The following is a 24550-nucleotide window of genomic DNA, read 5'->3' on the forward strand; positions in this document are numbered from 1 at the left end:
TTTCAATTACTATTATTCACAAAAATTGCCACTAACACTGATAACAAGTGATGGAAAATTACTTCTCCAACCTAAATGTTCAAGAACAGAAGACAATGTCTATTCTTCCTGTCAACTGCTAGTTGTCAATGTAAAAATTTAAGGACATCCGAACCATGAAACGATGACATTCATGTGAAAAATGAACCACCACACGGCCTACAGGATTCTGTCTGCAGGTAAAGTCAGGTGGTGTGGCGCTTTGGAAGTCCTGAAGTGACATGTCTAGCTGTCAGCTCCGAGGGCTACTCACTGTCAGCCGTAATGGGGGATGTTGAGCTGCCCTCTACACCTCTGTCCGAGTAGGAACGCCATCACAACCTCCCCTCTGGGGAGAAACTACATGGCATCTGGGAGGTTCCATTTCACAATTCTGATGTTTACAACATCTCTGGTTCCCCTTGTGTGAATGTGTGTGTAAAAAGACAGAGAGGGAAGGACAGAAAAGCAGAGGGAAAAAAAGCGGGGGGGGGGGGGGCAGAAAAAGCACAGAAAGAAGGAAAGAGACAGGCAGACAGACAGGCAGACAGACAGATGGGCAGACAGACAGATGGGAAGACAGACAGACAGACAGACAGACATACATACAGACAGGCAGACAGACGAGCAGACAGACAGACAGGCAGACAGACGAGCAGACAGACAGACAGGCAGAAAGGCAGACAGACGAGCAGACAGACAGACAGACAGGCAGACAGACGAGCAGACAGACAGGCAGACAGACGAGCAGACAGACAGACAGACAGGCAGACAGACGAGCAGACAGACAGACAGGCAGACAGACGAGCAGGCAGACAGGCAGACAGGCAGACAGACGAGCAGACAGACAGACAGGCAGACAGACGAGCAGGCAGACAGGCAGACAGGCAGACAGGCAGACAGGCAGACAGACAGGCAGGCAGACAGGCAGACAGACAGGCAGACAGACGAGCAGACAGACAGACAGGCAGACAGGCAGACAGACGAGCAGACAGACAGACAGGCAGACAGACGAGCAGACAGACAGACAGGCAGACAGACGAGCAGCAGACATACAGGAAGGTAGACATCCTGCCATCAAATCCCGGGGAAATTCAGAAACATTCACACAAAAAAGACAAAATGCAGAAGCTACCCAGACCCATTCAGTCGCAATGATGCGGTCAAGAGCTGCAGTCACTCATCTCAGACTGATCTCCTGATAGAACATGATGCCAGACACAGCAATCCCCCTGGCACAATGAATTCTACACTAGGCAACAGTTTGATGTTTGGTTGGGAGGACAGCACCAAAGTGGATGCTTGGAGGGGTTCCAGAGATGAAATACACGCAGCCAACAGTGGCCATCGGTCGTGACTCAACCCCCATTGGTGGTCACTGAAATGTGTGATCTAAAGAAAGGTTTAATAAAATGATATATGCAGCAATTGTGAATGCTGCAATTTATTCTAAAGTCTAAGATTTGGTTTTGCTTGCCATTGCAATTCTCATTGAATATCAAAATGGGGAGGTATGATTAAAAGTCGTTGTTCATATATAAAGCAAATGCTGCAACTGCAAAACTTAAATCACAAAGGCTATGCGGAACCTAATGTTGTCTTGTTCTAACGCGGCACTTTAATTGAAGAGATAACTCATTATAGTTGAGTAGATCATTTATTTCCCCCGTTAGGCTCTGTTCCTCCTTTCAAACTTGCCTCCTCAGAACGGAAAAGCAACTCATTATTTTCTGTCGGCCAGTTTTTTTTTTTTCTGTTTAGGGGACTTGTGAATGGCAGCCAATAGGAGGTTAGAGTCCCTTCTGCTTCAGCCTCCCTGACATCTACGCCGAGAAGTGATGCAGCGCGAGTGAAACGCAGTTGAGGAACAGGCACAAAAGCTGCTTTACAACTGCTGCAGTGAACGGATACTCTAAGCTCCATCGTACGCCTTGCTACCGGGGATACCCAGCAAAATAGAACTTCATTGGCAGGTGAGTCCTTAGAGAAAATGTACTTCTCTCATCTCTTGTAAATATCGTTGCTACTGTTGTGACTGGGCGGATGGAGTCGATATGGTTACTTACACATCGGGCATAGCTTTTTGAAGTCTGCAGTGTGTCCAGTGTCAGCGAGGTTGTTGACCGTTGCGCATTAACTAATTGTAATAAGAGTAGCCTATCTCTTGAATTATGTGACAACCACTGACATATGATGAGCGGTGAGTTGATAATAACTTATAAGGATTTTTTATTTATTTATTTTTTAGATTTTTTTACAAGGATATGACGGTAAGTTAGTTTAACTGCTTATTTCTTGTCATTTTAATATATTTTATATTAATGCATATGCTACACTTTAATCGACTCAAAGTATAGGCTTATATTTTAAATTAGTGAAAGCAACAATTTCAGCGTGAAAGTGGATAATTTTCTGTCCCATGACATCGCGTTTCATGCGACAATGATGTACAGTAACAGTAAAAGAACCGTCACACAGAATTATTTGTCATGTCTGCATGCAAATTATGGATCTTTTGTTGGTAGAATTTGAAGTGTAAGATCGCCTACATTTCGCTATCGACAAGCATCAAATGTAGAAATCTACAGCACTCTTCTTGAAATGTCTCTCTGTCGGTGGTCGCGTGTTGAAATTAACGCTATCGCGGGATGTGAATTGATCCAGGTAGGATGGAGCTTAGCCTATTGTGCGCGCTGATAATGTTGGATGGGTACCTGCCGTACCGTGCGGTAAAGGCTTTACAAAAACGTACAGAACAGACATGGCTTTGTGGTTTGAATGGACTCCTAAAGTTTACCGAAGTTTCAATAGTTGTCTTTTTTCCCCCCCAAAACAACAAAGCTATAGGTATGTAAATAACAAAGGTAGGCCTAAATAACATTGTGGCTATGAATATGTAATAATGCAGAGTACAGTTGGTTAGACTAAAGGTTCAGGACTTCAGGACTTCAGTTTGTCAAACTGTATAAAAAGTTCTGAATGTGAATATTAATCTAGATCGAGATAGACACAGAGACAGCGTGTGTCCGAGAGAGGTTGCAGAAATGATCTTGAAATGGAATTTCACGACTCGCGATTTCATAAAGTTTGGCAGGCCTAGTCTCTAGATAGCTCCTGCTCTTTATTCCTCTGGCGTTCAGCCTTAGAAAATACGCCTGCAGGAGGCCAAGTTATTTGGAAGACTTGACAAACTACCCAGGGAAAATGCGGCAATAACGACTCAACACAAATTAAAATGACAAACATATAGACACTGTAACTGCGATAAGACGATCAAGGTTTTTATAAATATCATGTCACCATTTATATTCAGTTTGGCAGGCCATTTAATGCTGATATTTGTCATAATTCATTTGGAATTCCAAAGTAACTTATCTTCGTTTTGTTGTGGGTGACAGTTTGATGAAAGAACTGCAGTGTGATGTCCTGAGTCTTTTGCACCGGAACAGGTTTCGTAGCTCAGTTTTTACATACGTGCTGGTTTGAAGTTCAGAGATGAAAGAGAGAGCAGCATAGAATCTCAGCCTGATCAAAGACCTACAGAAAACAGGGCAGGTACTGAATATTTAAAATTTCTGCAAATATACTTTCCTGTGTGTGTGTGTTTGTGGTGGCATGGGTGCTTATGCAGACATTAAAAGCAATAATAAATAATTTGATTTGACATTAATGAAAAAATACTCTTCAAATGCCATTACCCTTCTCAAGTCTGCACCGAACCTTCGAATCCCAGATGTCAGCTATTTGTTTTTGTCTGTCGTGATGTCTTATTCCCAGATCTCATTGTTCCATGGGTCATTTCACCATCAGCTTAGTGAAATGCCACAGGCTTCATGTTGGGATGTATGGACACCACGCTGACTGTCTCGCGATCTGCCCCTCGTCTCTCTCTCCCTTGCGTGTGTGGTGATGACATCACAGGGTGGTGGGTTTACCCGATGGCCAGGCCATGGCGACCAATGACCCGAGCTGATTACATTATGTGTGCTCCAGATGGGCTCCGTCATTCTGATGTGTCCTGTTCCACAATCATAATATTGAACCTTTCAAGTACTCTCCAGTCTGCAGCATCTGGACCTAATGAAATCATATCTCAGTGGCCACTGTTTGAGAACACAATTTCCCTATGGGGTCCTTTTTATTTTCGAGAGGGGCGGACTGTGACTTTGAAGTTTGTCACAGTATACCTTGGGGCATACTGTTTTTTTTTTTTTTTTGGTAGAGAACTTTGATCATTTCACAGGGTAGACATATTCTGTGATGAACATGGCTGTGTTGACATGGTGCGAGGCTTCCGCTCAACACTTGACATGCATGATGTCTCTGTTGCTACATATGGAACATGTGTCCATGAGGGAAGCCCCGTGGTGGAATGTTTGGGGGGGGGGTCCACATGTAAGAATCAGTATAGATGGGTGGAACAGCTCTCAGAAGGTGTGTGTGTGTGTTTCTGAAGCATCACTGGCCATTAGTGTTGAATTCATCAGTGGTAGGACAGCTTGATATCTAGTACTCGCTAATGAGACAGGATCATCCACAGAAGCCCCCATCTGGGTTTGGATAGAGAATGTTAATCAACATGCCTCCAGTCAAACAGAGAAATATAGATTTTGAACTCAAACATGGTTACCTGATAGGAGGTCTGTTCTCTGTTAGTCTCCGGCATCGGTGAAGGTGAATGTACCCCCTTGAAGTTAAAGCCAAGTCCCAGATCTCATTTGCAAGGACTAAGGTAGACAGGGCACTCCTTTTTTGACAGATTTCAGGAAAAGGGATGCTGAATATTGCTGGATGCTGTAGCATGCCACTGTAGAATCTGTTCAAATCCGTGGATAAAATGGCCCTACTTTCCGTCCGTTATCCGGTAAATACACAATGAGATGAGACCATCGACACCTCACTTAACAATAGGTAATTATCTCTCCACTTTGTAAAAGGAGGACAGCAATTACACAGGAGCACGCTTAATCTATTTTCATAGCTGTGTTGTTTTTTCAAAGCTGCTTCATTGTTGACCAACAATATGGGCAGGCCTGTGTGTGTACCTGTCTGTGTGTGCTGAATATGGGAGTGTACAAGGTGCATGCTTTGGTTCTTTTGAAACCATTCCCACTGCCTCCCATATAACACCATCATGGAGGATGTTAGGATGGAATCAGTTAGCTGTCCCTGGGTCTAGAGACTCTGCAAATTGCTGCCAACTTTGAATAATGCGTTCTGCCAACAGGTTTTTTCCCTCTCTCTCAGTGTGGCTCAGCTCTGTAGCTCATCTAATTACTGTACGAGGAGTTTGAGAGACAGTCGAAAAATTCAGATACAGAGCTGGGTGGAAATGGGCCCTGGGTCAATTTAAGGCATTGTAACTGATTTACCAACAAAGCTTGCGCGAGTTTAGTGGATTTATTTGCATAACTGGCTGTCCACCTACTCACACAAACATCAGACTTGGTGTGAGTTCACTTGCACACATACACGCATGCAATGCACATTTTTTCTCAAAATGTCTCTCTCTCTCTCTCTCTCTCTCTCTCTCTCTCTCTCTCTCTCTCTCTCTCTCTCTCTCTCTCTCTCTCTCTCTCTCGCTCTCTCTCTCGCTCTCTCTCGCTCTCTCTCACTCTCTCGCTCTCTCTCTTTCTCTCTCTCTCTGACACACTTACACACAGATTTGTATACCCCCCACACCCACATAAACCAACACACAAAGACAGCACAAAGCAGTGGGTCCACGGTTCACCACACGCTTCTCAGCACAATTTAACAAGATATATTAGTCATCCCTGAGGTAGCGTGGCTCCAGCCTTCCACAGGGTGCTGCAGACTGCTGTCTGACAGTGGGAGATAGTGATTTAGTACAAAGCCCTGTGGTCCACGGCACTATTTCAGAGTTGGGGGGGTAGTCAGGCTAGCCAGCCATAGCCATGAAAGCTGATCGAGCCCATTCACTTGGCCACACTACAGGCTACTATATCCCATTTCTAACCCCTTTTGGTGCAGAAAGAGCATTTGGGGGTAGAGTGGAGTGGTGTGGTCGAGGAGGTGTGGGCCAAAAATGATAACGTTATGATCGGTGACCTTTAAATGCAGGTTGTGATAGGAAATCCCCCAAAATGATGCACCTATTGGATATAATGGGGAACAAACCCCCAAAAGACCCACTGCCTGTCCCCATCCACTCGACTCTCTCGCAGGGTGCTGATTGACAGCGTGTGCATATTGACACGTACAGTAAACAGAGCATGTACAGTGCTCAGTGCAGACACGCACCTACACACACGCGCTAGAGTGCACAGTCCTGGGTGGACTGCATGGTTGCGTGTTGGGCCGCTGGGCCGAGGGAGAGAGCGAGAGCAGCAGGCAGAACGTGTCCCTGGGTTCTTAGTGGATCCTGAGCAAAAGCCTCAGCCGTGGAGGGGAGAGAACGGGCCGGCTCCTCCTCCTCCTCCCCCTCCATCCCCTCCAGCTTAACTCCTCCTGCGGTAAGTGGACTGAAGAAGCTAAACACTGTCAGGGGAACGGGGTGGGGGGGTGGGGGGGTGGTTGAAGTAGAGGTTGTAGGTTTGTGGGCAAACATGACAGCCTGTTAATAAGTGTGGAAGAAAGCAGACCGAGACCCAAGACACTGCTGTTCAGAGTGGTGGTTAGGGGGTGGAGGCTGGGCCTCTGTGTTGTCTATCTGAAACCCACAGAGGGATTGTGGACAGTCGAGGGGTGGGGGGGTTACCCCATTCTAAAGAGAAAAGAGGGTAATCGGAGGGCTGGCATCCGGCTTCAGCTAAGCGCCTGTCCTGAGATCACACACAGCAAAGGAGAGGGACAGAGACAGTGTCATCGCGGGTCCAGTGAGTCTGTTCCAGGGTGGACTGGTGAAAGAGTGGGGAGAGAGAGAGAGAGAGAGAGAGAGAGAGAGAGAGAGAGAGAGAGAGAGAGAGAGAGAGAGAGACGTGGCATAGGGAGGTGAGTAGGAGGAGCTGTGAAGTCCTGGGAGGAGTAGTGGTGGGTGTACTTTACCAAGTTCCCCCCCCAAACCCCCCTTGTTTTATGTGGGAATTGGAATGCAGTTATGGGTGTACACCTATGGGTTATGGATGTATACCTGTGCATTTGTGTGATGTGTGTGTTTGTGTTAGACCGTAATGTGATTTTGCTCTCTAACAGCCCTGAGGAGGAATGACCCATGTTATTGCATACAAAGCATGACACCTCCAGGTTTCCACTTCCAAGTTTAGGCAAGAGAGTCATCTTGCTAGCACAAAGACAGGGACCCCTCCCTTCCAGCATATCTCTCCCTTCAGACAGGCCTCCCTCAGTCCCATAGTCAGACTCTTCCCTCCCTCCCTCCCTCCCTCCCTCCCTCCCTCCCTCCCTCCCTCCCTCCCTCCCTCCCTCCCTCCCTCCCTCCCTCCCTCCCTCCCTCCCTCCCTCCCTCCCTCCCTCCCTCCCTCCCTCCCTCCCTCCCTCCCTCCCTCCCTCCCTCCCTCCCTCCCTCCCTCCCTCCCTCCCTCCCTCCCCCTCTCTCTCTCTCTCTCTCTCTCTCTCTCTCTCTCTCTCTCTCCCTCTCTTTTTCTCTTAATGTCTGCACTCCTGTCAGGTGACCTCCTACCTTACCAGTGTCCACAGGCCCGTTCCTTTGTGTACTCCGCGTGTGAGTACACGGTCAGTTTGTTCACAGACCTTTCGACCTCCCCGATGATCCGTCTGTGTTCTTTGCTCCCCTGGTTATAAAAGCAGTTTGTCTTCCCATTTGAGGTGTTTTCATAGCTTACTCGTACAGGGAAGGAGAAAGGCAAGACAACATGGGAGAGCAGGACATAAAGATTGAAAAGGAGAGAGAGACAGACACTACAAAGACCTATGTGATGCCCAAAGGGGCACAGCTGGTGTGTTCCGGGACCTGGGTCCCTCGGGGAAGGGTACAGGACAATAGAAGCAACTACGTCTGGAGGAAGAGGAACCGTGCACTAATAATACCACAATATGTCACTGAGGCCGCTATTACAGGTGAAACATGTCGCCTTTTGTGGAAAGGTCATCGTCTTTGAGACCTCCACAACAGCTGAACACCGCGCTGACAGATAACTGACAGGCAGATTTGTATGGGGGCTTCAAAGGCCTCCAATTACTGTTTGAGGCCCGGCTGTTTGAGGCCAGGCCTCAGAGAGCAGAGACCTGTCTGAGACACAGGTGCTAGCTGGAAAAAAACGTCAGAACACAACTATTCCAATGACCACTGTCGTACCGCAAAGGTAAACAAATCAAATTCATCCTCAGTTTGTTGACAGCTTTTGCATTTTTTGTACCAGGTCTGATAGAAGTCTTACCTGATGCAAAGCACGCTACGAGCTGCTTCATATTAATTGAGTTTGATCTAGTGAAGGCAATGCCAAATGAGGATTATTGTTAGCCCGAGGACACTAACGAGTTGAATTTGATGTAAGAAGCTCTGGGAATTTCTTTGAAATGGAAAAATTGCATTAAACATTCCATTTGTATTAATTGTGCTGGTTATTAGTGGTGCTAGCGATCATACTTTAGCGGCACATGCTACCAGCGAAAACATCTCATTGGCCGGGGGCACGTGGAAAGAATAGCAATGATGTCATTGAGTGAAACTGAATCAGGAAGCTGATTGTGAAGTATTGTGTCTAGACCCATAGTCCTGTGAGACTGCCTCGCTGGCCGACTTTTATCAGTCATTCAAGCTCCTCGCCACCAGATTCAATTAATCATCCCCCTAATTTAATCTGCTGGCCAAGGCCCCTGGTTGAAGCTCTCTAAGTGGGCTTTAAGAGAGCTGGAGATTGTTGGCTTGTACGGCCCTCCAATCCACACCAAGCCCATGGGGGAGAGTTCTCTGTCTGGAGTGACTGAGAGCTACTCAACAGGGTCAAGAGTTAGGCTCACAGAGCTAAGTGTAGTCACTGGCTGAGGATTCAGCACACACGCACGCACACACACACACACACATCTTCTTGATCTGAAACACTCACATAACTACCACATGGACAGACACACACACACAACACCTGAATAGAATCCCTCCTGCATATACATTCACACCCACATGCCCTTACCCATACAGAGCACACGCTCCCCCCACCCCCCTGTCTTGCCCTCCTTCACCCCCAAGGCACAAACACACAGGAACACAAAGTCAAAGTTTGCCAGCGGCAGACGCTTGCGAGAGACATGGCGGCCTGTGTTCCCATGCTCTCATAAATAATGTACAGGGAAGAAGCATCTGTCAACCAGCTTGTCATCCCCCCCGTTCCACATGGAAGTCAGACGGGACAGGCCAGGCCAGAGTGGAGCTCTGTGTTACATACATATAACCAACCTCTCTGCTCGGGGTCTCCACCTCACCCTGCGTCCTGTTTACATCAACAACGCTGACCCCCCCCCGCCCCCAACACACCCTGCTCACCTACACGCTTGATCCTCTCTGCACAATTTATGAGCCGCTCGCTCCCCCAACCACCCACCCACCCACCCACCCACACACCTGCTACCGCACGCGCACCTACATCCCCCGTCCTCCTCTTCGCAGGGAAGTGACATCCATAACAAGCTCACCCTCTGGCGAAGGCGTTTTGCACCAACGGCGGAGTTAAACCGCAACGGCTCTCCCCATGTGCGACGTTCAGAGCAGCTTTTTAGTCTCAGCGGTGCAAGCGGAGCACTATCCGGCGAGTTGACAAATAACCCAGGACGAGGTGAAGCTAAAGCCTGACTAGCTAGCAAGGACTTACACCGTGTCAGCCACAGGGCCAAACAAGGGAAAGAGCTTCCAGTGAGACGTCTCCTGCGGTTTGTTGCGTCCGAGCCGTTTTATTGGAGATGGGGAACCAGATTGGGGGGGCAAGCTGTCATCTGGATGTGAGGACGTGTCTGACCCAGGCGGCTGCCAAGCCAGCTCTTGCCCAGGCCAGCTGGGTGGTCCTGGGGAGGCTGAGCAGGATGAGTAGGGTGAATGCCGCGTCATGACGGGTCCTGTACGGCAGCTTTATGGACTCCAGCCACTGTCTCCCCGGCCTTGTCCTAACAGCGGATCCAGCTCATAAAGCAGTGTCATGATTTGCAATAAGTAGAGTTAGGGAGAGTAATGAAGGCGTAAATCAAGCGGTGAGGGTGCGGCCTCCCGGCCTTTTCTTCTTTCTCTCTGTCGCAACCCTTCCTCCCCCTCCACCCTGCCTCCTCCTTCTTTAATGGAAAGTCTGGCACCGCCTAATAAAGCCGCAAGTGAGCAGCAGTATTAGTAAACACACTCTGTAATCACTCAGCCCAGTCCAAGTGTGTGTGTGTGTGTGTGTGTGAAGCATTATATTACTGGCACCACAGTTTCTGGGGCGGTGGGGTGGGGGGGAGGGAGGGAGGATGGGTGGAATGAATAGGAGAGGACTGAGGGGAATTATAAGTTCCAGCCTGAGAAAGTTTAGGCTCTTCAAGCCTACCCCTACAGCTTTGTCTTCAGCCATTCATAGGCGTTTTGAACGGAAAGAAGCTTTTCTCCGTGTGGGGACTTCATAGAGAGCGCGTGAGCATCATGAAGGTCAGGCTTAGATCTACAACGAAGAGCATTGGCTCCCCTGCCCTTTTCTGGATGAAGTGGTTGTGTGTCCAAATGTCCAAACAGCAGTAAAAACAGTGGATTGGAAGCAATCATCAAAAGAGGGGATCAGATACTGGAGAGTGGAAGTGCTTGGCTAAGAATTGTGTTCAAATATCCCTTCCCCGCTCTAAATCGATCGCAAGGGGTCCCGCTTTCCAATATCCATGGTCAAACTCGCTATTAGGTACAGTATTACTTTTTTAATGCAGTGGACTTTTCATTCTGGGACGGAGGGTAAGACAGGTGGCAGGAGCCACAGAAGAAGAGAGAGAGAGATGTAGAGAGAGAGAGAGAGAGAGAGAGAGAGAGATAAGAAAAAAAAGTATATCTGCTGACCCCAAACACAAAGAAATGATGGCGTCGGATAATGAAAAAAGTGGCCTACATTCCCAATGTCGCTCCGCCAGTTTATGAGGGAAGATTGGTTGCTCCGAGTCCGCCCATGACATTGGGCCCGGAATCCTATTTTTCTCCCCTCGTCTGGCTGTTAAACTCCAAGTAGCCTCCCATGGAGCGCTAATGTGATATTGATTGTTTATCTGTAATAACACCGCAGACATCGAGGCAGGACTTGGGGGCGGTGCAGGGGTAGGGTGGTGGAGGAGGGGGTGGGGGGTTAGGAAGGTTGTGATAGATAACACCCCGCAGCCTCCCTTTGACTGCCCTGCCGGTTGACTCCAAAACTGGTTTTGTGGCGGTAGGGGCGCAGGAAGGGTGGTGTGGGCTGGGGGGAGGGAGGGGGAAGGGGGGACTAAACTGATGTTTCCCAGAACGTATCCTATCTGGTAATAGGCCAGGTGTGAAAATGGAAATAGAAAGTGAATAGAAACCTGCAATGTGCTGTGCGCTCGATAAGGCTGTATGCCGGGAAGTGTATTCTCATAATTCAATCTTCAAGCACACTGGTTTTTTTTGTGTTTTTTTTTGGGGGGGGGGGGCATGGCAAGCGGTGCCAGCACTTGGCGTCCTCCCACCCGTCCCCTCACTGCCCCTGGGTCTGGGGCCCATATGGTCAGCTACAGTGTAGCAGGCTGACCTATAGCTGCTACTGTTGTTCAGCCAACCCTCCCCCCCTGAGGAGTTTGGTAATTACAAATGTGCTGGAAGTCGCACTGGCCACTAGCAAAGGTGAGCATGATTAAATGTGTGTGTACAGAGAGGTGGGGGGTCCCTTGTGTGTAACACACACACACACCTTCTCTATCTGTGCATATGTGCACGAGCAAAACAGAAGTAAATTCTAGGTGAACTTTAACTCCTCTGGATCAATCAGTTTGGGTCATTCATTAAACATACTCATCCCCTGGAGTGGCTGTAAAAAAGCCATTTCAATGATGAGGCCAGCTTCCCCCATGGGGAATAGCTTGTTGAGGTAAATAAACATAATGTCAGGTCAGAGGAGGCCAAGGGAGCTTAAGGCCACAGCTAAGGGTGCACTTGCGTTTCCTTTGACTGCTGCATGGACAGAAAATGGAATAGAAGGATGGGTTTTTGCCTGCTATTCAGCTAATGTGTAAAGGTGTTTACATTTGAGATACAGTATATTGTATTGCTGAATGAAATGACATGTCTTTGAACTATACCATTCGTGTGAAGGTGTTAAGACTTGTGTTGCCTGGATGTAAATGATCAGTATGTATTATTTCTATCTGTAAAAAAAATCCACAGCTGAACATATTCCCCTGCTTGACAAATTGATTTTTTGATATATAGAAGAGCTTTCGCGCTTTAAATTCAATCCATTACGAGAAAACTTTGTTCAAATTAGAGTCAAAAGTGGAAATGTTCTGTGTTCTGTGGAAATGAATCTGTTTCTATAGGCTGTGTATGTCTAAGTGTAGCTTGTGTGTGTGTGTGTGTATGTGTGACCCAGGCACTGCCATTAATATTGTAAAAGCAGGTGTTTCTAACTGTCCCAGTGTTGTTTTACGGTGAGCTTCCAGGGAAAGCCATTACTCTTGGTTGGAGGAAACACATTTTCCCCGCCCGTGCTTTTATTGAAGCCATACTTTAGATTTGTAATGTCTTTGTTTTAGCTTCATGAATTATTTAGTGTTGTGTGACAATTGGGTTTGTAGCTTTTTATATTGGTGACCTGCTGTTATAGTCAATAGAGGTAGAATAGTGTTTTCACAGTGGTTCTCCTTGTGTAATTGTCGCTTGGGAGGCACAGAGACCGCCGCGAGAGGCACGGACGTGGTCACACAACACTTTGGCTGATTTCAATTCACAATGTGCAAGTTGACCTTTGTGTAGGCAATCAATGCATCCGCTCCAAAAATGGCACCGTTCATTTCAAAGAAACGAGTGCGGCGAGATCCATTATCAAGGTGGACGGACGTTATTTAGAGGCTGGAAACAACACTATTGGCACAGCAATAACACCTTTTTAATTACAGTTCTGCCTGTGAGTATTCATTTTGCATTGATGTGCACTTTAATCTTTTCTCCAACACTGGGATAATCGAAAGGAACATTTGCCGTCACACTTGACCGCACACACTAACACTTGGCAAACAAACACGCACACGCTTGGCAAACACAAACACACACATACAAACACACGGGACATTTGCGGAAGAAAGGGACCCGTCACCCCCTTGGTCTCCAGAGACACGCAGGAAGTGAAGAGGCCAATAGACCCCTACTGAGTCCCCCCTCCCTCCCCCACTGTAAATCCCTAAACACTATAGCCCCCCGTCAGTCAACACCCTAGGCCACCATTGGCTGCTATTACGTAGACAGCTCGCACATTTTGTTGCACAGGAAACAGAACCACCGAGCATTTACAACTAGGTTTGACAGGATTAACGCTATTAGGCGGCCATTTCTTTCACTCGGGCTTGTGTGAGCTGCTTCTTGTCGATTAGGCTAAGCTAAGTGACAAAGAAGGCCACATCTGTTTGTCCCTGCAGGTCGTCACCCTTAGGGACATTACCCTAGGAGCTAGGAGGGACCTAGGAGGGGACTAGGCGGGAGCTGGGAGGGGGCCTGGAGGGAGCAACAAGAGTCTAGAAAGGGAGACTGGAGAGGGATAAGGGGATAGAAAGCCATTAGTAGGGGTAAGTAGGGAGGGAGAAATAAGAAAAGATAAGAACAGGGTTAAGAGGGTGAGAGACACTTTGGTACATCAAACCCCATCTATTAGAGGCTCTCCATGAAGATGTATCTATGTTGAGAGACATCAATGAGAAGGGATAATGAGGGGGAGACAGAGGATGGTGGGGGTCTTTTTCTCCAAAAATGTCTTTTTCTCAAAAAATTTATTTTTCTCCAAAAATGTCTTTTTCTCCAAAAATGCCATGTCACTCCTGGACCGCAGACACCATCAACAGAGGAACAGGTTGGTGAGGGTCCGTCTTCTGTGTGTGCGTGGGCGAGAGTGACAACGTAAAGAAAAGATAGACCGTGGCTTCCAAGAGGGAGTAGTGCATGTGGACAGTTGGCTTGGCAACCCTTAATTTGAGCACACAAGACTGAACAGAGTGAGAGTTAAAACAAGCGCTTCACAGACAGGGATAGTTTAGAGGTGGGATCTAAAGTGGGCCATATTCCCGGCGCGACTTGAGGCGGTTGAAGGGTTCTGAGTGTGTACATGTGTGTGTGTGTGTGTGTATGGAAGTGTGTGTGCGCCCATTCGGCTTGAGTGATGGGAGCCCTGCTGAATGATAGCAGCAGTGGATATAACGAGAAACAGAAGAGGGGGAGAAAGGGGGTCTCATTGACTTGGCCCAGATTGTATGATTTATATGGGTTATTTGGTATGCATTTGGGCAGCGGAGCAAGGTAATGGTGTTTGCAATGAGCTCTGGAGTGCTGCACCAGGATCATGCTGTGGGTCAGACAGGTCTACTACGAGCTAATTTGTTTGGATTAGCCTAGTTCACTTCCATGTAGAACAGCAGGGTTTTTCACCATCTTCTGAGAATGATTGGAGGATGTGACAAATGGCTCAACCCACATTCTAAGATATTACAAAATAATAAATAGTAAACCGATATTGAATTTTGCATTGGAGTTGGGACAGTTTAATTTCAACTTCGTTTCTTTCATTTAGTGTTGATGTTCGAAGTGTATTCAAAAAAGTAATTTGATATAGTCAATATGAGAGTACTATCAGGGATTAACACTATCAGAAAGATTATCCCCATTCATCTTGTCTGTTATATCTAAACCTAATTTGATGTTTGCTGGCTGCTTACAAACAGGTTGAACATTCGTCACCAAAGGCCTCAAATGTGATCGCTGCTTTGAGAAAGTACATGTCACTCAAACGGAACTGCAAAAACAGCATGCACCTTGTTATTTCAGTCTCAGCTTCACTCAAACTGATGTATTATTTCTTGTGTCATTTCCTTATACAAAAAGATTGGTTTATAGATCAAATCTATAACCATTTTTTTTGTCTTCAGCATCCTTCAGCGTAGAGCTCTTTTTTAGTGTTCAATTTCCTCACCTCAATCTCAGATGTCAGTTCCCAAGTCAGGAGTTATGAAAGTTGTTTTCAAGACTCGTCTAGACCGAATTTTGCAGCCAAAGTAAAAGATTGATATATATCGACAGCTTTTTGAGTGAAATTGTTGCGAGGCGCTACACCAATACTGCTAGTTTACAGGTTAGCTGTTTCTGTCTCTGCTGATGTTCTCCAGTATATCCATTCTCCACTGGCTTGGGATATGGAGGAAGGAAAACAGCTTTCTGCCAGTTATCAGCCGATGTCTGTGCCCCCAAAGGGGAGCTTCTTGTGAAACCAGCAGCAGCCCACATATGGACAATAAGGAAGAAGAGAGGGAAGAAAAAGGAAGCTCTGTATTTGGGTCAGTTGCAACCGTTCCCAATGCACAATTGGGATTTTAGTTGTAAAATTAGCCAGTGCCGGGTTGCCTGGTGCGCGGATAGCGAGCTAGTGTTCTCCAAGTGCCTGGCGACCGCCTAATAAACTGGAATTGCAGAAAAGCAACTGGGGGGTTGGGGGAGGGGGGGAAGGGGGAGTGGTGGTTGGGAGGGGGGAACAACCAAGGGCTCTGACACTGTCACACATTAGCAGCCTTTAAGGGCCTCCTCTGTGGTTTGTTACAGGGTCTGTCTACCTGCACCCCCCCCCCTTTCTTCCCCTCTTCCCTCCCTCCCTATCTACCTCCTTGCTCGCCCCTGGCTGACATTCTCCTCTCTCACTTTTAATTGCCCCCCCGGGGGTTCTTTCTGGGTTGCCGCAAAAGTCTCAGTCGGCTTGGCGGGGCACGATAGGGTGCTTCGCCTTGTCGCTCATCCTCTCGTTAAAGCAGGGAGGAAGGTTGGAAAGGAAGAAAGAACATGTAGGATTGAACAAGAGAGGGGAATTGAGAGCGAGAGGGAGAGAGAGAGAGAGAGAGAGAGAGAGAGAGAGAGAGAGAGAGAGAGAGAGAGAGAGAGAGAGAGAGAGAGAGAGAGAGAGAGAGAGAGAGAGAAAGAAAACTAGTCTGGGTATGTCCTCCTGACCCCAGTCTAGACTGCATGAATGCCACAACCGCCATTCTGTGTGGTTTTACGTACACTGGAAACCCCATTAGCTGGTTTAATCCAATATGTATTGATGAATGCATTTGCACGACTCTTTGTGTTCTCATCTCTATCCCTGTTGTCATCTGGTTCGATAAAACCAATAGGTACACTTAATAGCTAATTGTTCTGATTCCAAATGTTATTTCATGCCGTTCTTGAAGAGCATCATGACTGGGCATTCTCAATTGCCTCCAGACACATTAATCTTGCTTAACCCACAACACAAAACAGTGCAGCTAAGTATTATTGCACTATGTTGAATCCAGACAATCTGTGACAGGCAATTTAAAGCAATTTACCTTTTTCTTTTTTTACCAAACACTTTTTCAAATGCAATTAAATGTGGGCAGGATAGAAGAGAGAATGTGTGTGTGTGCACGCGAGAGAGAGAGAGAGAGAGAGAGGGAGAGAGAGAGAGGGAGAGAGAGAGAGAGAGAGAGAGAGAGAGAGAGAGAGAGAGAGAGAGAGAGAGAGAGAGAGAGATTGAGAACGAGAGACATAAAAGTAATGTTGTACGTGTTGTAAACTCTTTTTCTTAACTGGGAGAATATAATTACAGTGTCATGTTTTATCACACAGTTTCATTATGACACTCAGTGGGGCAGGGGAGTAAGCTCAGCCCACCTCTACACTCATGAACACACATACACCCACACACCACACACACACCCACACCCAGACGAGAACCCAGTCACACATTTGAGCACTCACACACACACACATTCACTTTCTCACCACTCAGTCACTGTTGATTTTGTCTGGGCCTCTCTCTCTCTCTCTCTCTCTCTCTCTCTCTCTCTCTCTCTCTCTCTCTCTCTCTCTCTCTCTCTCTCCCCCGTATCTCTCTCTCTCTCTCTCTCTCTCTCTCTATCTCTCTCTCTCAACACACCACACCAACACAGAGGAAACGCAAGCAGTACTTCACACTCTGGCCGCAGGGCCCACAGGTGGCACAGCGTCGCTGTTAACCCTGGGGATGCATCAGATAAGGCTGGAATAAAGCTCCAGACACAACCCCACTTCCCCTGCGCTAGTCCAGACATGTCAGAACAACTATCGGGTCAGCGAGCCCAACGATATAGCTTCCAGGATATGACAAGCTCGGCCACGGGGCAAAGGGTCCTCAGGGGATACGCTAGGCCCCCCCTGTATACCCAGGCATTTGCTCTCCACAGTGACATAATGAAGAAATCCATGGAAAGGGCGTCGTTTCCCGAGCCGAGGAGGTAGAAAGCTTCCGTGAGTCACCCCCAGAGACCTGCTGATATTTCCAACCACAGCCCAGGCCCCTACAGCAAATCAATACTGCGCAGTCCCCACACGTTCACTACTATCGTCAATTAAGGAAATTCATAAAGTCGAGTGCAGGGGGAATTGGCGTGACGGGGAAGTGATTGGGGGGTGGGGGGGGGGGATACTTTTTTGAGGAAATAAACAAGAAGAAATAAAGAAAAAAAAAACACCATTCTCCATCTGATAAATCTGGATTCTAAATTGAGCTCAAAAGAGCAAGAGCTGCACCAGAACTTGAGCGCCAGGCAGGTTTCTGTCTAGTCAGGGTGTGTGCCCGTGTGCATAGATGTGCATATTGACCTGTGGGACTGCTGTATCTCTCACCAGGGTTGATTACGAAGAAGACTGTCAGCTTCTCCTCCAGTCACCCTGCTCAGCATCAGCCTCCTACAACGCTCGCCGGCCCGCGACTCCCTTCGCCTCGGTGCTGAGCCAGGCAGAGGGCACATGCAAAGTGACCGACGAGCTCAAAGCGAGAGAAAAAAAAAATGCCTCTGGCGATAGTGCCTATCAACCAGACTCGCAAACTCAAGGCTTTAGCAAGGTGTGGGGGATGTATGGAAACTGCAAGGCGCGCGGGGGAACGAAGAGGAGGGGTGGCTTTTCCCATTTGAAATTTGCCTCATAAGGGTAAAGCAGGGGGCATTGCCTTGGCTGCCTGCGGAAGACAGGTGGGGTAATGGATGGCCCAGACAGGGAGCCTGACTGCTGACTGCGCTCTGACAGAACGTTTTTACCTCTCCTTTTCACTTCCACCCCCATCTCTCTCTCTCTCTCCCCCTCTCTTTCTGTCCAGCTCAACCTGGCCCGGCCTGTCTCTCTCTGGATTGCGCTCTCAAAGGGCGCTGTCACTGTCTCTGTCAGGCTACGTCCCCCGCCCCCCTCTCTTTCTCTTTATCCAACTGTATCTCTCTCTCCCCAATGTCCCGGGAGCACTCTCATTGTGTTTCTCTCTCCACCCACCTTACCTTGACAGTGCCTCCTGCCAAACTGTCTCACCTCCCCCCTCCCTCTCCTCCTCCCAGTCTACCCCCCCCCCCCTTTCTCTTCTCTGGTACGTGGGGTTCAGTGCCCTCAATTCGCGTTCTTCTTCTCCCCGCATTCTGTCTCTCTGTGTCCTTAGAGGCGGAGCAGACCTGGCAGGAGACCACAGGCTACACCCCTCCCCCCAATCTGAACTTGTGTGAGAGAGAGACGGACGCTAGCTCGCTCATTCCCTAGAGTAACCCCCCCCCCCCCCCTGATAGCCCTCGGTGCCCAAGACTCGGGCAGTGGCATGCTGCCGGCCCTGGATATCGCCCAGCACAGGAATAATGAGAACAAAAGAAGAAGAATACCTGCCCCCCCCCCCCATACACAACCTGCCCTCCGTATCCCTACCCCTCTCTCGGTGTATCTCCGGTTCCATATTCTTCTCATGTTTGCCAACAAATGCCTTCATGGCCCATTGAGAGCGAAGTAGAAAAATGGGGGGGGGGGGGGGGTGGGGGGGGGGGGTGGGGGGGGTCTTTGTGTGTGTGGGAGAGAGAGAGTGAGGAAGAGAGAGAGTGAGGGAGGGAGAGTTAGAGAGAGTGAGAGAGAGAGAGAGAGAGAGAGAGAGAGAGAGCTCTTTGTGGCTACATTGCTGAGGGCTCCCTTTGTGTGGTTTGCAAACAGCCATTTTGCTTCAGTATCTTTACATTGATCTTAAGGTAATAAACTGGAGTTGACATTGCTCTGGGTCTCCATTGATGGGCTGCTGGCTTCGATAACAAAGTGTTCACAGGCAGATCATTTAAAGATACCTCTACACACCCTTGCAGACATACAGAGAGACCTGCAAGTTCATACCATGTTGATTCACCAGCGACTGGGCTTGAAACTTGCAGTACACACAGCTTTCATGTGGGAACAAGGCAACTGTGATCGTTATCAGTACACGTCCATCACATCTCACCTGAAGACTTTGGGTACTGATTCTTGGGTCCGGAGTGCAGAAATATTTACTCAATGTCCCTAGTCATATATTGGAACTCTAAATTGCTATGTGTTTTCTAAAGAGATGAGTAAGTACTGTACAAGACAACATTTTCCTGACCTTTTGTCTGTGTCTTACCAGGTGCTGTCCAAGGCTGGAGGAGCCTATGGGAGTCTTGAGGTACCCCAAGCTGCAGAAACCAGTATGAAGAGAGACCCAACGCTCTGACCAAAGAGCGCTCACCAGAGAACACCAAGGGAGGAAGGAAAAGGAGAAGAGAAGGAAAGAGGGAAGGGAAAAGAGTGAGGTTAGGAATGGAGAGAGGTAGTGTGTGTCTCCTGCTGGTTCTGTGGGCGTGTTTCACCCTCTGCTCCCCCATCGAGGGCCTGCGAGCCCTGAGGAGGACTACAGGGGTGCGGCGGGGGGTGGCGGCGGTGGCAGAAGGGGGGCTGATGGGAGAGGACGCCAACAGAACGCCGCTGAGAAGGTCCAAACGAGGGTGGATGTGGAACCAGTTTTTCCTGCTGGAGGAGTACACTGGGACGGACATGCAGTACGTCGGCAAGGTACCCTGATACACACACACACACACAGACACACACACACACACACACACACACACTCTCGTGGCCTTGTTCTCCCTCACGTTCCCAGGGGAACGCTCGACCACTGCTTGTGTGGGTCCGCCCGTTCCTCTTTTGTTCTGTTCAGGTTCAGTCGTTTATTCAAAGAAAGGCCATGGAAACTGGTGTTGAATGACATGCATGCTCACAGCTCCAGACCAACTTGTTCCAGTTTGTGGTGTTCAATATCATTCACACCAACCCTCCAGCCCCTTGAGAGCAATGTAGTTGTAGGTACTTCTTTTGATCATACAGAGATTCTCTTGCACATTCTTTTGGAGGTTATATGTTGGGGTGACACTATTGATATACTTGGCCGGTTATACTCAAGTGTAACAGACATACACTTTTTCCCCCTATCAGTGCTTTCACAGGCTTAGTGGAAAGTGCACTTGTATTTTTGTTTACTGTACAGTACTGAAGATTGTGTGGTTGAGTGCTCAACCTATGTCCATTCCAGTTACATTTCAGTCTCCTGAAATGTTGTTTGTGCCCTGCCATGGAGCCAAACCTGCCCTGCTCTGAGCAGCATCATTTGTCAGCCAAAATGAAAACACAACTTCGACCTAGATAACATTGAGAGACGACAACGACAAATATCAAATAAGCCACAACTTTACATGCAGGGGAGTGGCAGTCAAAGATGTCATTTTTTTTTTTTTTTTACGCGGCGTAATTGAGGAGATTGCAATTCATTTGCCAGTCCAAGGTCAGGACGAGCGCTGTCGGAAGAAAGAGCGTTTTGTGCAAGCGCATGAATGGGGGGGGGGGGGGGTCGAGGGTGCACAATGCTTTGCATTCGTGTAGTGAGTCCACCAAGATAGAGTCATCCAACCCAAATGAGATTCCCTAAGGTTTTGTGTCCTAGAGAGCCCTGACTTTCAGCCGGGGGTCTAAAAGGATTACAACACTCGTTTACGTAAAAGAACAAAAACAAGAAAAGCCAAAGAAAGGAAGATTAAGAAGAAAAAAAGAAGAACGAAGATCACAAGTCACTTTTTTCTGAGCACAATCAAACCACTCCATCGGAGGGGACGCGTTGACTGATGTGTCGTTCGTCCTTCGAGCATACAAAAGAACTAATGGAGAACTATGGATTATCAGAGCGTGGTATGCTCTCACTTAAAGGAGCCCTTTGGGCTGAGGGCCACCGCCTAAGAGCCCTTTCCTGCTGAAGACGCCATTAAGGCGACGCCAGCGGAACGCCACACACTTAATCACGGCTCTAGGACCGATTGTGTTCTTCCCCCGAGCACATGCAGCTGGGTTCTTCTATCTGTTGTCAACTCTCCAGCCAGTTGTCTTCGACATTACAGGCCCTCTTATCTGATTACAATTACATTCTTAATTGCGTGATAGAGTACAAGCAATGAATTTATGCCTAAAGGGAATTAATGGCTTTTGAGTAAAAGCACATGGCAAAACAATAAATAAAGGAATCCCGAACAAGTAACGACATCTGTATCCTCAGGTGTAGATCTTTATCCCACAATGCACTTCACAACGAACTCGGAAAGAAAAACAAGGACACAAAAGCCACCACTTGTGTTATTGAGAGTGACACTATTCCACCGAGCAAAGCTCCTGACTGAACAATAAAGGTTTGTTAGCAAAGTAAAGAATGAATCTGAACAAAACAATGGCAGGTTATTATAAACAAGAGAGCATTGTTCTTCACTCTCTGTAAAAGACAAGAATGATGAAACCGCTTTTAAACTACAAGATGGTTATTTGCCGAGCTCAATCTCCCAGCTCTTCCTCTAGATGATGTCTTTATCGAGTTCCGCCAACAAAACAAAATTGCAAACCTCCTTCCCGAAACAGGAGAAACAAAAGGAGAAAAGGAAGTTGTGGCAGGGCACACATAAAACATAGATGCGCGTAGCTGTGGCTGGTGGCTAATCTGGGCGTGTTGGCCGGCGATTTCTCTTGGAGAGGAGGGGAATCAGGCTTTCACTCTCATTAGCAGGCGAGCTGCAGAGAAGCCTCTGAGGTCCCTTGCTGTCACCAGGGGGAACAGTCTGTTTGTTTATTTCATTATTTTTTTCTCACTCCCGCTTTACCAAAGGGCACATTTCCAGTGAAAACGGTTAATGGCCTGTGGTTGAGGAGTATTTGTGCTGCACTATCATATCTCATAAAGTATTTACAGGCCCTGATAGGCCCCAGTGGTTCAAGGCCTTGTTGGTAGAATCCTCCCCAGTTTAGCAATCTACCAGCAAGCTAAGTTTACAGAGAAAGACTAGTCTTGAACACACATACACCCACACACCACACACACACCCACACCCAGACGAGAACCCAGTCACACATTTGAGCACTCACACACACACACACACACACACATTCACTTTCTCACCACTCAGTCACTGTTGATTTTGTCTGGGCCTCTCTCTCTCTCTCTCTCTGTCTCTCTCTCTCTCTCTCTCTCTCTCTCTCTCTCTCTCTCTCTCTCTCTCTGTCTCTGTCTCTGTCTCTGTCTCTGTCCCTCCCTCCCTCCCTCCCTCCCTCCCTCTCTCTCTCTCTCTCTCTCTCTCTCTCTCTCTCTCTCTCTCTCTCTCTCTCCCCCGTCTCTTTTTCTCTCTCTCTCTCTCTCTCTCTCTCTCTCTCTCTCTCCCCCGTCTCTCTCTCACTCTCTCTCTCTCTCTCTCTCTCTCTCTCTCTCTCTCTCTCTCTCTCTCTCTCTCTCTCTCTCTCCATCTCTCTCACTCTCGGCCCCTCTCGGTCCCTTTCTGTCCCTCTTTCTCTCTCACTGTGCCCCTTCTCTCCCCTCTCTGGCCTCCAGTAATAGGCTGAAAAACAGGAGGAAAGGAAGCAGCAAATGAACACAGACATAATGTCCTCCCGAGTCCCTGTGTGACTCAGTGGCTGAAACACACACACGTGCGCACACACACACAGATCTGTAGGGAGGGTTCAGAACCTCAGAGGACCACGAGGGGTGAGAGAGGAGGAGGGGCTGGTGATGCGGGGGAAGGGGGGCGGGTGGGGGGGCTCTCTGTCTCTTTTCATGCTCCCCATCGCCAGCTGCTCACCTTGGCACAGACGCAAGGAGTTTGCAATACAATATGGGCATGGAAGGGGGGAGGGGGGTGGTGAGGGGGGTGGGGGGGGTGGGAGAGGGTGGTTGTATCCGTGCCATGGCAACGGCTAGCATGGTCTCCGACAGCGACCCAGAGCACACATTTGCCACGTTATGTTGATTAGGTGATAAGAATGTCTGTGTCTGTGTGTGTGGAGGCAGACGGGAAGTGTTTGTGTGTGTGTTTGTAGGGGGGGGGGGGCTTCAATTATCTTCTCGTCTCCTCAGTGGCCAGAGCGTAGGACACGAGAGGGAGGGGGGTGATGAGGTCACACGGTGACAAGGCTGGCAAACAGCTGTCGGACAACATTACAGGGAAGGAAAAGAGATGTCTGAAGAAGATACACCCAGATTTCTTAGACACATCTGGCTTACTGTCGGCTATCATTTAACACTTTAAAAGTCCTCTGGCTGAATGGCTGTAATTGTATTCTCATTATCACTATTTTTTTTATCAGTCAAGTTATATTTGAATTAAGGGGCACTTATATTTGACTGCAAATAGATTACAGATAACTGGAGAAAGTAATCGTAATTAAAAGATAACATGTTTGAATATATCTGAGGAAAAACAACACAAGGCATTATGCTTGGTCCTCAACAGAGGTGACATTTAAACCAGAGGTCCCGAATGCATCATATTATCACAACTTTACGTAACACCAAACAGTAATACATCTCAAAACCAGTGCCAGCTCTACCATCTGGTCACAGGAGCAGGCCAGGATTGAGAGGTTAGACCCGGAGGGCTAAAAGGCTAACCAGCTACTTGCCCTGAGGTCCTTTGTGAAAATACATTTTCCAAACCCTCTTTAATACTTCCTCCCAAGCTGTGTGGAGCTCAAATGGCGGCCAGATATGTTCTGCCAAAGCCATTTGTGGCACTTGACATTGATTTATCTCTGAAACAAAACAAAAGGATTCTCTCATTATGTATAGTAGTAGGTCTATTTTTTCGATCGATTGAGTGTGGTTACCGACCCTGTAGCCTTTTCAAGATATTCGCTTGCTGTCTGGAGGCCCTGCTGTAGTTACACAAGTGAACAAGTGTCTCCCAGCACTCATGGTTTTAGCAAAAGCCCTCCATTGTCTCATTACAATTTTGGTATCGGGGAGGACAGGGAGAGAAGGCCAGCTATTGATATCCCCCTGGGCTTCTTGGTGGCCACACTGAAGGCTCCACCTCCCCACCCCCTTCCCTCAGTGACAGGTTAATTGTATTTTCAATAAAAATTGATCAGGGGCCCATTGTGAATGCACGTTGGGCTTCCAGATTGATTTCTGGGAGGAGGTTTTTTTCCCTCCTAATTTGAGTAGCCAGGCGGGCAGTAAATTCACATGTAGAGCAGAGGTGGGCAACTGGAGGAGGACGGGGTCACAAACCTCGAGAGCCGCCCATGGTTTGTACTCGAGTTCCGCTGTGTAATACC

The 24550-nt window shown here is 48.0% G+C and overlaps 1 protein-coding gene across 1 annotated transcript in view; it reads left to right on the forward strand.

The window, feature by feature from the left end:
- The first annotated feature begins 1871 nt into the window (after positions 1 to 1871).
- Positions 1872 to 24550, forward strand: part of LOC146274998 (cadherin-6-like) — a 38122-nt gene continuing 15443 nt past the window's right edge. Inside the window, exons 1-2 of the mRNA XM_084702590.1 lie at positions 1872 to 1991; positions 19557 to 19981. Of these exons, the coding sequence (XP_084558716.1) occupies positions 19730 to 19981 (252 nt within the window). The 5' untranslated portion in view covers positions 1872 to 1991; positions 19557 to 19729. The remainder of the gene's footprint in view (positions 1992 to 19556; positions 19982 to 24550) is intronic.

Source organism: Hypomesus nipponensis, chromosome 8 (assembly GCF_054491055.1).
Source record: "Hypomesus nipponensis isolate SF chromosome 8, ASM5449105v1, whole genome shotgun sequence".
NCBI classification, from domain to species: domain Eukaryota; kingdom Metazoa; phylum Chordata; class Actinopteri; order Osmeriformes; family Osmeridae; genus Hypomesus; species Hypomesus nipponensis.